At 41.7% G+C, this 12,708-nt stretch overlaps 1 protein-coding gene across 1 annotated transcript in view; it reads left to right on the top strand.

Moving 5' to 3' along the window:
* The window catches only part of GPC6 (glypican 6), a 1,246,313-nt gene extending 1,243,348 nt beyond the window's left edge, over positions 1-2,965 (top strand). Inside the window, exon 9 of the mRNA XM_075061526.1 lies at positions 2,320-2,965. Coding sequence (XP_074917627.1) covers positions 2,320-2,522 — 203 coding nt within the window. The 3' untranslated portion in view covers positions 2,523-2,965. The remainder of the gene's footprint in view (positions 1-2,319) is intronic.
* Positions 2,966-12,708: the final 9,743 nt, after the last annotated feature.

The following is a 12,708-nucleotide window of genomic DNA, read 5'->3' as shown; positions in this document are numbered from 1 at the left end:
CCGCCCTCCTGCCTTTCCTCCTGCCACTCACCTCCCCATTTGCCTCTTCACTCCGCTAGCCCACCTGCTTCACCTTCCCACCCACCTCCTCACCTGAATATTGGGACAAATGGCATCCTAATCGTACATCGGTCGAGATGCGAGAGAAAGGGCTAAATATCGGAACAGTCCTGATTTGATCAAAGTGCAGGACCCCCCAAAGCATGGGGCCCAGGGCGGTCGTCCCAATTCGCCCTACCCAAGGGACAGCTCTGAGTGTGGATGCACTCTGCCAACATAGTGTAGACATGCAAAAGCATGTTAATTAAAGCGGCATAACTCTGCAGTGTACACAAAGTCTAAGTATCTGAAACAACAGAACTTCAGACATGAACTTCCTTAGTCTCATTTTGCTTAATCAAAAATTAAAACTCTAGTTCTTTACCATGAACTGCCTTTGCCACTGCTGACCAGATGAAGGAAAGGTTTGGAACTATCAAGAAAGAAGCCAGATTTACTTCAGAGACAAATACACATCTGGGTGTGATGCAGTAAGAAGATCTAGACAGATGGAATAAAGAGAACAAAGCATTGTTATCTCACAAAAGACAGTGAATGGAAGGGAGTGAAGTGTTAGAAAAATCCTAAAAGTAGGAATAAAATGAAAGGTGTACTTTTACTCATTTAAACTGTAAATTCTTCAGAGCAGGGATATTTCTTCATGGTTGTTTGTAAAGTCCAAAGCAGGCTGGTGCTACATAAATAATAATCAGCTATCTCATAACATAAAATCATGTATATCTCTCCAAATTTTTGATGAAGAAATTCTAATACTCTAGAGGCAGAAAACAATGAGCATTATTCTCACATGTGTACACAGGAAATTCACTGGAGATAGGACAATATGCATGAAAAAAATATCCTGCAAATAGCCATTAGGTGTGCTAAGGAGAATCAACATGCTGTCTAGTAGTACTATGGTCACTATAATTGTAGTCTAGGTGAGCTAGAGAGCTCGAATACACGTACAGGAAAAGACATGTTAAGAGACCAGTGCTTCTTTACTCTGAGTTATCACAATATCCTGCATAAAAATAGCATAATTAAATGTAGTATCATGACTAATGTCATATCGTAGAATGATACAAGGTAAAGTAATTTTTTTATTTACTTCTTGAATATTTTATTTTATATGTTGTCTTGTTGGTTGTATGCCAGCAAATTGACATTTATGGAAGCCTCTCTTAGATACTTCCCATTTAGAAGGTATGACTTTATGAGACAGAGGAATCATTGCAAACACATAGGCACAGGTCTGGCTCCAGGCCCCAGCACGCCAAGCGCGTGCTTGAGGCGGCATGCCACGGGGGTGCTCTGCCGCTTGCCGGGAGGACAGCAGGCTGCTCCGGTGGACCTGCCGCAGGCACGCCTGCAGGAGGTCCACTGGAGCCATGGGACCAGCAGACCTTCCGCAGCCATGTCTGTGGGAGATTCACCGGAGCCGTGGGACCGGCAACCAGGAGAGCGCCCCCCGCGGCGTGCCGCCGTGCTTGGGGTGGCGAAATGGCTAGAGCCGGCCCTGCATAGGCATAATAAATTGAAGTGGTCCAATTTGCAGCTGGATCCCTAATTAATATATTCAAGAATCCAGACGAGCCATAGTTCAGCAAACAACCTTAAATTGAAAGCCTAAACACCTAAGGGTTGAGCTAAAAAAGCTAAAGTGATTGTTTCATCTCTTACCTACACTAGTGTGTAGAGATGAAGTCAGTAACTCTTTATGGACTTCAAAAGAGTTACTCTTGCTTTACACTGATGTACGAGAGAGAGAAGAGAATCACCTTTTCTGTGTATACGCAAGGTTACTAATGTATTAAAATAGTATTACTTATTGAGCAAACCTGTTCTCTGTGTGGTTGATAACATAAAGTCACAGTTTCTGCCTCGTGCAACCTGCATTCTAAAGCTTTCATATGATTCTTGTTTCCTTTGTTACCATTTGGTTACCAAAATACATTTTGCTTCAGGGCATACATGCCATCATGTTAAGAACATGCTTAAGCCCATCCCTATTCAGCAAGAGCTGAAGTACTTGCTTAAACTCCAGTGACTTTAGTGACTGCTTTGCAGAATAGAGATGGATTTAAACACAGGCGAAAGAAATTTGCTGAGTTGGGGTCTTGGAGCACTGCACAATTCACCAGTTGTGTCGTGGACTTTTCCACCTTCGTCTGAGACATCAGGTGTTGGCTACTTCTCTGAAAGTCAGAACAATGGATTTGAGGGATAAATGGTTGAATTCTATGTTCTTATGTTGTTTTTCTTACCTCCCTGTGCTAGGTGATGAAACCAGTGGCTCAGGAAGCGGAAGTGGTTGCACTGATGATATCTGTCCTACAGAGTTTGACTTCGTCACCACAGAAGCACCACCTGTTGACTCAGACAGAAGAGAAGTAGACTCTTCAGCAATCCAGTCTAGCCAGTCACTGTTTACATTATTCATCATCTGCATCGTCCTGGTACTGCAGAGACAGTGGAGATAATCCTGGTTCTGGTCAGAGAGACTGTGTTTTAGCTACAAAAATAGCCAACTTGCTCCTTTTCTTACACTCTTGGACAATGGACCATGCCACAAATACTTACAGTTTTCTATGACAAGAGAGCAGTACTGCAGCCTGCTTCCCTTTTTGTTTTCCCAAAGAGTACCCGGTGCCAGACTGAACTGCTTCCTGTTTCTTTCAAGATAGCTCTGAAGGCAATGTCCACTCTTGAGAGAATTCTTTCTCACATCTTTATTATTGGAGACTTTCTGAGCTGCATTATGCTGCAGAAGTAAAAAGGATCTTACGGTGTGAGGTTTTTCTTAACAAGAAAAAAAAGAGAAAGAAACAAAGAAAACAAATTTCCTTCTAAATCAAGCCAAACTTAAGGCTGCTGCATTTTCAAGAATAATAAAAAAAAAAGACCAAAAAAAAAGAAAGAAAAAAAGAAGACAAAAGTTCTTCACAGACACCCAGGCCTCCTCTAGGGGCTTCTGTCCAGTGATTCAGGTCATCATAATTATCATTCCTATTGCAAGGAAGTTTGGATTTTTTTTTAACACAACAATAAGAGTATGTTTCAATGGTGAATATCTTGCACCAACATGAGATTGGTATGAAGGTACAGGAAGCTGAAAAAAGAAGTTTGTCTTTTAGTATTATAGTAACACCACTAAGCTCAGAATATCATGTTACAGTTGCTTATGATTTAAATCTTGATGCCCAGTAAAAATTTGAGTAGCTGCACTATTTCTCTAGCTTCTTTCAGTACTGATCGTTACATAATTGGCACAGATTTCCACCTCGCATCCCATCAACAATTGTGGTGATGCTGAACAAACCTTCCCTCAAGGGTTTGGACAGAAAATAATATCTTGTGATAAAATCTCTTTTCTTTTGCCACAGGTTTGACATTGGTTACAATTTTCTGCTACTGTGTTCATTATCCTACCGACCTGACAATTCTTTAATGGACTGATAAGAGTGATTGGATCAATAAGTGAGTTTCACACATAACTACATCCTTTGCATTCATTAGTTTCTGTATCACAAGAGGTACTGTGCTACAAAAAGTCAAGACAAAAAAATATAGTACTGACATGGAGATTTCTTTCACTTTTTTAGTCTTAGTATGATCATCTATTTTTATATATATAAATATATATAGATCACAGATTTTAACTTCTTAATTACAAGCTCAGGGTTGACACATCTTTGTAAGAAAAAAATGTTCTGTCAACCAGCTCTTCTTTTTTTGTGCTGCTCTGGAAAGGAACCCTTTAATACCTGGTGAGCACAAGAATCAAAGAAGACAACCTTTTTACATATCCAGTGTCCATTTCTTAAGAAGTTGCAAGGGGGAGAGAACCCCTTTTGTGTGTATGCACTCACGCGGGCATGTGAGTTTGTGTGAAATGCCTACAAACGTACACAGAGCAGGGTGACTTGTTTTGTGGCGGCAATTGTACTCTCTCATGCTTCAAGAGTATGTCACTTTAATAATCATTGCCCACATGGATATGGCTCTGGGTAGAATGTCCCTGGATTGCATGACCTGAGTGTAGAGGCTATTTTAAAGCATGGGTAAATGAGTGTCAGCAAGTAGGCAGATATCAAAACCCTTCCTTCCCCCCGCAACAAGAAACAAAGGGCTTCTGTGAAAATTCTGAGCAGTATTGAAATGATTTTCTACAAATATACTTCCTGGTTCTTATAATGATTCTAGAGTTGTTAAGGACAAAATATGAAAACACTTTAAAGTAAACCAGCCACGTTACAGTTAAGATGTTGAACATGTAAATCTTACATGTTCCAAACTCATTTTCTTATCAAATTATAATTAGCTATCAATTTAGCCATTAAATTAAAGTAATAAACACACAGCACAATAGGACAAACTATATTTAAGCACTTCTACCAGTATATATATATATATATATATATATTTACAAACTATTATCACTATATTGTCTAATAAGAAAAACAAAATATCAGTTTTTAAGACCCTGTATTCAATTTTTTGTTGTTGTTGTTTATTTAAAACTTTATAAAATTCAGCATTATTGGCCCAATTCAGTATCACATGCTTTGTGGAGAAGCTCTCCATTTTATAGCCAGGCTCTATAGCCTACATTTCATAGCTAGAGCTGGGCAGTGTTTTCCGCCATCTTCATATTTCACTTTACAACACTTAGTGGCTAAAGTTGAATTTCTTCATTAACTCAGGCTATGTCTACACTAGCACTTTTGTTGGTAAAACTTTTGTTGGTCGAGGTATGAAAAAAGCACACCCCTGGCTGATATAAGTTACATGGACAGAAGCGCTGCTATGGACAGCGCTAGGTCACTGAGAAACGCTCTCCCACTAACATAGCTACTGCCGCTCATTGCAGGAGGTTTAATTATGCTGGCGGGAGAGCTCTCTCACTTCATAGACTCATAGACTTTAAGGTTAGAAGGGACCATTATGATCATCTAGTCTGACCCCCTGCACAACACAGGCCACAGAATCTCACCCACCCACTCCCACAACAAACCCCTAACCTAGCAGCTACATGGAGACCTTACAGTGGTGTTGCTGTAAGGTCTCTAGTGTGGACACAGTTCATATCAGTTAAAGCCAACCCATACAGCAGATTTGGTTGACCCCTGGTATGCCCCACACTAAAAAGTTCTTTCCTCTGGATTTTTTCATTGATTTCTACATACAGTGGAGCATGAGGGAGTTTTCTTTGAAATCCCTAGGACTCCCCTAGTCCTCAGCCTTCTCATTCTACACATCTACTGGCCCTACTTGCACTGCTGCACTTCACAAGTCGTCCTTCAGAGCACGAGGGATTCAATTTGACTTTTACAATTCAGCATTTTCCTGCAGTAAATGATATCAATTTCACCTGATTACTCTCTGTCAAGAAGTTTATGTAATGAAATCAACCCAGATTTATTGAGGCGCTTTCACTGCTGCATCCAACTTCTGCTGGGTAAAGCAGAGCTGGGGTAGACTGCAAACAAGCCTCTTGTGGTTCCCTGATTCTCTGCACTAGCCCTGGCGCTGGTTAGGGCAGCATGCTGGCTGAAGCACGTAACTGGAGTCCGCATGCTCTTGCCACCTATCCCACTGTCTTGGCCGAGCACACACCTCCACTCGCCTCAATCTGTCTTTTTGGCAGGGAGGGAGACATAGGGGCCAGCTATGCCTGCTGGTGAATCTTCTCATACCCAGCAGAATCCCCAGCAGGAGACTTGCAAGACGTGTCAGCTCAAATTTGCAGAGAGCAAAAGGAGTGGATGGTGGCAGAAGATCTGCTCTGCCGAACCAAATTCATCCTTAGTTTAACTTAATTGGCTTCATTAGAGTTATGCCAGGAGTGAATTTTCCCCATAGTATTTCTCTGTTTCCCTATTATTTTTTTAAAAGTCAGAACATGGAGATCCCTCTGTATGAGAGGTCAAGCACATAGCTATTGGAGAGTCCCTAGCTTGAATGTTTTGCCCACAAATCGCATTCTGCTGAGATTTAAAGGCGCTATTAAAACAACAAGAACATATGAAATTGGGGATTAAGAAATAAAACAAACAGTGGTGTTTATAAATGCAAGAATCTAGATCATTTAATGTGCTTCTGCTTACATCCACTTTACTTCTAATAAGTATTTTGGTGATTTTTTTGTGTGCCACAACTGAAATAATACTCTTCTGTTAATGGTTGTTAAAGTAAGAGAGAATAAATGACACCAATAAACTTTTCAGCAGTCTGGACCTAGAGTCTGAGGCAAAATCTCTGGATTACACAGCCTTCCAGTGTCACATAATCCTGAAGTTCTGTGCAGCTTTTGTGTACAGTTTATAAACGGAGGATTTGAATGAATTATATATAGTAATGAATAATGCGGTCAGCCCGCTGTATTTTTAATTTTGGTATTAATTCCATTTATTTTACCCTGTCCCCACTTTGTCAGAATGTTGCAGATTTTTGTATTGACAACTCGTCACTGTATCATAGAGGTTGGTGGGGAGATGCTGGAGGTTGCAGCAGTTGAGTAGGAGGAAGGTGGGAAATAGTGGATTGAGATTTCATCTTAAACTGGAGGAATGGGGGAACCTAGTGTAAGGAGGTTTTCAGGACCACCAACCAGGCCCACAGTTTTCTTTGTGACCCTCACAAAGGAGATAATCACTGCTCGCTGTAGTAGACAAAATGACTGCTAACTCCAGAGTTCAAATCAAATTTTAGCGTAGGTACAATGTGCCACTCTCCAGTGTTCGGCAGAGGTGACCAACCAATGATCTGACTGAGTGTACGGCTGTACACAAACAAAGGCAAAGACTTAAGTCTCTGTGTTCTCCTTTATACACAAGATGATACCATACTTGATTATCAACACCTCCTCCTCTGATTTATTACATAATAATTAATAATGTTCTGTGACCAAATATAAGATTCCTCATTACACCCTAAATTGTCTACTTCTGGACCATAACAAAACTATTCATCTGAATATTTGACAGGGATTTGGAGACTTTTCTTGTTTATCCTAATTATATTTGGCAGGATCCTCTTAACCTTTCATTGCATCTTCATCCTTGTAATCTCGGCAGTGTTCTGTACCCAGATCAGAGACATGTCAAGAACTGACCAGGATATTTAATACACTAAACGGTTTTGTTTTGCACATATTCCCAAAAATGAGTATTCAAAGGTCTTATGAACCAAACTATTAAACTAAGCCTGCATTTATATGGCTTATACATTTGCTTATATATTGCTAGCTGATATGTAAAGTATATATTATCCATTAAATACATGTAGGCCCTTACCATTTTATATGAGGTAAGTTCACCTAATCATTGTCTCACGTCCTTACTCCAACAATGTGCCCTAGACAAGGTCATGGTAAAGGCCAAGATATCCCAGTTCCCTAGAGACCTTGTGTTATTATCATTGCAGCGCTTTGCTCACATCATTCTCCACACTTTTTTAGCATCTGAGTATGAATGGTAAAGATCAGCCAAGCACTGGGTGGTCTCCATGTCCTGTGGAGCACCCTTACAGATGCAAGGTTTCCCACTGTTGTCTGAACTGACCCTCACCACTTCCACGCAATAGTTAGAAAATTAGAGTTAGAAAATTTAGAACTGCTAATGGAGAGCTCTAAATCACATGCTAAGCCAGGTCACAAGAAACATCACTTGTCCTTAGCTGCAAATCAACCCAAAGATCATGCTCAAATGTCAATATAATTAAATGACCATTTAAACACTTTTTTTCAGTGTTGATTTTAACAAAAAACAAAAACAAAGCGCCTCTGCTGTGACTGTCCTCCTTTCACTTTACACATAAAGAAAACCCATTAAGACCAAATAAAGAATGTTTTAGATTGATTCCAACCATGAAAATCAAATTGCCACAAATGTATTTATGGAAACAAAAGAATGTATACAGATTGCAGTTATTAACAAGAATGCCAAATTTTAAAATCCACAAAGCTGGCATTTCTTACACTACTCCACAAAGTCTCTACTTTGCTATGCCTGATGGATAAGAAGGAAGACAGCCAAGGAGAGTACAGTATCAAGTGGCATTGTGAAATCCTCAGACTGACACAGTTTCAAAGGGAGATAGAACATTAAAATGCTGAGGATTAGCTACAGAGTGTTGTGAATACATTGTCAGAGAGAGAGCGCACGATGCATACATCCTAGTAACTAAAGACAAACAGTGCACTGAATAGAGTAACATTTCCTTTCTACACAGACACGCTCACTGTGATGATCACATTAATGTGCAACTATCCACCCTTGTTGAATCAGCAAATGGCATACACAAAGATCTAGAATTGGTGGTAACATGCAGTACAAAGCAAAAGGCAAATGGCATTTGCTACTAACCGCTTTCTCATCTTTTCTATAGCACAGGAAACCAAACGGAGAAACAAGAAAGCAGGCCTGCACTCCTAATCTAGTGCATTCATGAAGCTGTAGTTAAAAACAAAACTTTTAGACATAAGAAAGGGAGACGATTTAGAGATATTCCTGCTGGAAACTTTTTCAACAGCCTCTTGTAATTTTATGGTCTTATTTATTGACCCAGATTATTTGCATAGTTATCTGATGATCACTTGGTAGTGGTAATATGAATTGCCCTTAGACTACAGTTATTGTTTTTAATAAATGGACCATGTAGTTTACAACTCTGTTTTTACATTTCAAATAAGGAACTAATTTGTGTCAGCTACATTTTATGGGTGAAATACTGGCCCCACTGAAGTCAATGAGAATTTTGCCACTGACTTCTACGAGACCAAGATTTCAACGAGAAAGGTAATTCCATTTTGCAGAGAACATTGCTATTTGCTTGCATTCTGATTCAGAACCAAAACCAAACATTTTAAACTTTTCTGCAAAAGGAGCAGATCCCAGGCTCCAGGACAATCTGCCTGGCAGGCTACCTCCCAGCCACAGACCCTGGAAACCTGGGTCCCTGACTCTGAGGCAATCTGCCTGGCAGGATCCCCTCAGCATGCCAGTTAGGCTGCAGAGGAGCCAAGCAGGTAGGCTGACAGGAAACCAGGCAAGTTTCCCATGAAACCCTGCCTGGGTTTAAACCAAACTGGTTCCATGAATCATGTCTATTTTGTTGCATTGGCAAATTCCAATGAAAAAACATTTGTGGAATTTTTCTGACCAGCTCTAATTTTAACCTGTATCTGACCACGCATCTTCAGCTTTATGCTGAGTCACGGATGCATGAGGGATTTTTGTCTCATAATGCACTGGAAGTGCTCTCTCTCTCGCTCTCACTCTCTCCATTCCCTTAGTCCTATTCCAGCCCTAGTAAATCTGTCAGGCTACATCCTTCAGGAAGCAGGCAGCATCTAGTGGTGAAGGGGGCTTTCTGTTACTGAGGGATCAGAAGTTGACTCTTTTCTGTTTTCATTCATCACTGAGGGGGAAAGAGGTAATGGAAGGACAGTTCTTTCTCTTTCCCTTGAGCTAAAATACATTAAGCTGCAATCTACCAGACTTTCCTTGGACCTTACTTAGGCAAAACTCCCAGGGAAGACAAATCCAGTCTCCCTAAAATCAGTAAGCGTTTGACCTGAGAAAGGAGTGCAGTATTTGACTTTCAGTTTTGAGTATCAGAGAAGAGAAGAAATGTAACTTCTCAAAAATTGGAGCAAGGCTACACTACAGAACTACATCAGCCCAGCGGCACCGATGCAGCTGTGCCGCTGAGGTGTATCTGGTGACCATAGGTACCGGAACTACAGGTGAAGGGGGTGCTACCGCACACCTGGCTTGAGGTGGTTTCCATGATACAGTGTTTATAGTTTGGTTCAATGGCTCTCAGGAGCCCCACTATAAAAATTGTTCCAGCCCCCCTGCTGGTGACAACGCACTATGCCAATGGGAGAGCGCTATCCCGGTGGCATCATTTCTCCATCTCTATGAGAGGCGGAAGCTATGTCAGCAGGAGAGTGTCTCCCGCCAGCATAGTGCCAGTATAGACGGCATTTAAATTAATGTAACTTGCATCGCTCAGGAGAGTGTCTTTTTCACACCCCTGACCAATGTAAGTCACATCTACTTAAGCGGTAGTGTAAACCAGTCCTTAGAGGCCAGTCGTTTAGACGGCTGTGCGGGTGTCACTCCTTGAGCTGCTCTTATGTCTCTGCTGACCTTGGCACTCCCACTCAGATCATGTGAGACAGGAATCCTTGTAGTATATCCGTATTCTGTTCCTCCAAAGAGGCTGGAGGGATAGTTGGTGGCTAATTGGGAGAAGCAGCGATTTCAGAATTAAATGCAGCAAGTTTGTGATGTACAGAGAGAAAGGAGTTAGAATCAACAGGATTGCATGAGGACTAAGGCAGATATAACACAACTGTCCAGCTTTTGCTTTGCTTCTCCTGGCTGGATAGCTTTCATTTCACACTTGATTTTACAGCCTAACTGGCAGCTCTCCCACATGCGAGAAGCTGGAGGGTTCCTAACTCAGAGCAGTTTGCTAGGCTGGTGCTAGGCCTTGCAGGCACACTGTCTGGTCCTGTATCTTTCTGTCCCTGGCAGTAGCTCTGCTCTCTGAAACAGAAGGATGTGATTCTGGAGTCTCTGTTCTAAGAAACATAAATAACGTAAATCCCAAAGTTTATTTGAATGACTCATTTCCAAAGTGTATCCAGTTAGCTGGCTTCTAATGCCCACAGTAGTCCTTATTTACACATCCCTGCTACCCTAATGCAGTGCTTGAGAAGGTGTTGCATCTTCCTAGCTGATGCTCAAACTGGTAGCTGAAGGTAGTACTGATCTCACCCCAGGTAACTGAGAGAAATGTGAGTTACAGAGAAAACCCCTGGGGATGTGTGTTTGGAAACTAAAGACTAATTATATGACTAAAGACTAATTAAGGAAATATGCTAAGCACCATTTGCCCATTGTCACTCTGTAGTTCAATATAGGTCAAACTGAAATACGAAAACAAGCTTTGCCCAACAAACGGTGTATTTCTTGCACCCACTTTAGCACGGTTTGTGGGCTATTAGAGAGAGAGAGAAGGCAGCTATCAATTTCTCTCCACCTTGTTTCACTCACTTCTCAGTGTCACCTAATCTTGTCTGGCTTGAATGGCCAATTTTCCTGAACCCATCATCTCATTTAGAATGAAGACAAGTGCATATGCTGGTCATATCCACTTCACAGAACAGCACAGAGGTGACTTTCTATCTTCCTTCTAAATAGCCTCTGGAGAGCTCTGCATCAATGTTTAATTTAGCAACATGCTGCAGCCAGAAGAGATAATAACAGTTAAAATCCTGTTCACGTCTTTTTCTTCTTGACAGGATCTATTCCACCTCCACCTTCACCCCTTATTTGCCAAACTCAGGCAGCTGCGTGTAGTACTATAGCTGTCAGAAAACACTCTGCATCAGTGGTTCCACTGTGGCAAAATATTGTTTCTTTCTCTTGCCTTGTGTTTTGGACTGTCCGGTTGTTCTAGTCATCCAGCAAAACCAATAGCAGAGAATTTGCCAATTTGCTGAAACCAGAGTTAGCTCAAAATGCCACAACAACAGCAGAAGTTTTCAGTCAATACTGTGTGATATGTTTTGGTTTTCTCTTTGGAGTTGTTTTTAGGGTTTCATCCTGAGTGTCTGTCCTTTTATGTTTATCTCAACTGTGTGAGCGTTATGTTATACACACCTCTATGGGTCATTAGGCACTTAAATGAGGCAGCCAGATAGAATCATAGTACTGGAAGGGACCTCAAGAGGTCATCTAGTCCAGTCCTCTGCACTCATGGCAGGACTAACTATTCAATAGTGCTCAGCAGCCAGGCCCACATCCACAAAGACATGTAGGCATTGCAACATTGAGCATCACAAAGCCTAACTTACAAGAAGAGAGGAAGAGAGAAGCACTTTAGACTGCAATGCACAAAAACCAGCATGTGAGGTGAGGAGCCACCTAAGCTACCCAGTGGGAGATGCTGATGAGAGGGATGTGCCCTAAGCCCCTCCCCCTCATGGAGATAGGTTCAGGGAGGTGCCTGTCTCTGCTTAGCAATCAACAAAGGGTAACCTCCCCACCTGGAATCTGGCACCTTAGGCACTTCTTATAGGAATGAGTTAGATACCTCCACACAAAACAGACAAAGGAGGTGCCATGCCCCACTTTATCATTTTTAGTTTAGTGGTTAGAGCGCTTCCCGGGGATATGGGAAACCCACATTCTTTGCCAGAGACAGGGAAGAAAGGATTTGATCAGAGAGTTCCAACCTCTCAGGACAGTGCACTAACCACTGAACAATGGGATATTCCGGTGTGGGAGAATCCCTCTCTTTCCTGTTGAAGCTTTTCCACTGTGGCTAAGTACTTAAACAGCCATTGAGCCAGGGAGAGAGCATGAGAAGAAGAGAATGACTCTGTAGGGCAGTGGTTAGTGCACCCATCCAGCAGGCAGGAGAAGCTGGGGTGCCCAGTCTCCCTTCACCAATCACTCTGTCATTAGTTATCAATAATGGAACAGCTTCCACAGAGAATGAGGGAGTCCCATGTCAGGCTATCCCATGGCTCAAAGGAGGGGTACACTCCTGAGGGGGAACTGAGTCTGGATCTCCCATGTGCCTGGAGAATGTTCTGACCACTGGGCTAAGAGTTATAAGATGAGCACTACTATCACCAGATTTCAG

Source organism: Chelonoidis abingdonii, chromosome 1, assembly GCF_003597395.2.
Source record: "Chelonoidis abingdonii isolate Lonesome George chromosome 1, CheloAbing_2.0, whole genome shotgun sequence".
In the NCBI taxonomy this organism is placed as follows: domain Eukaryota; kingdom Metazoa; phylum Chordata; order Testudines; family Testudinidae; genus Chelonoidis; species Chelonoidis abingdonii.
Note: the sequence above shows the minus strand (reverse complement) of the source record. Positions and strands in the feature narration are given on the sequence as shown.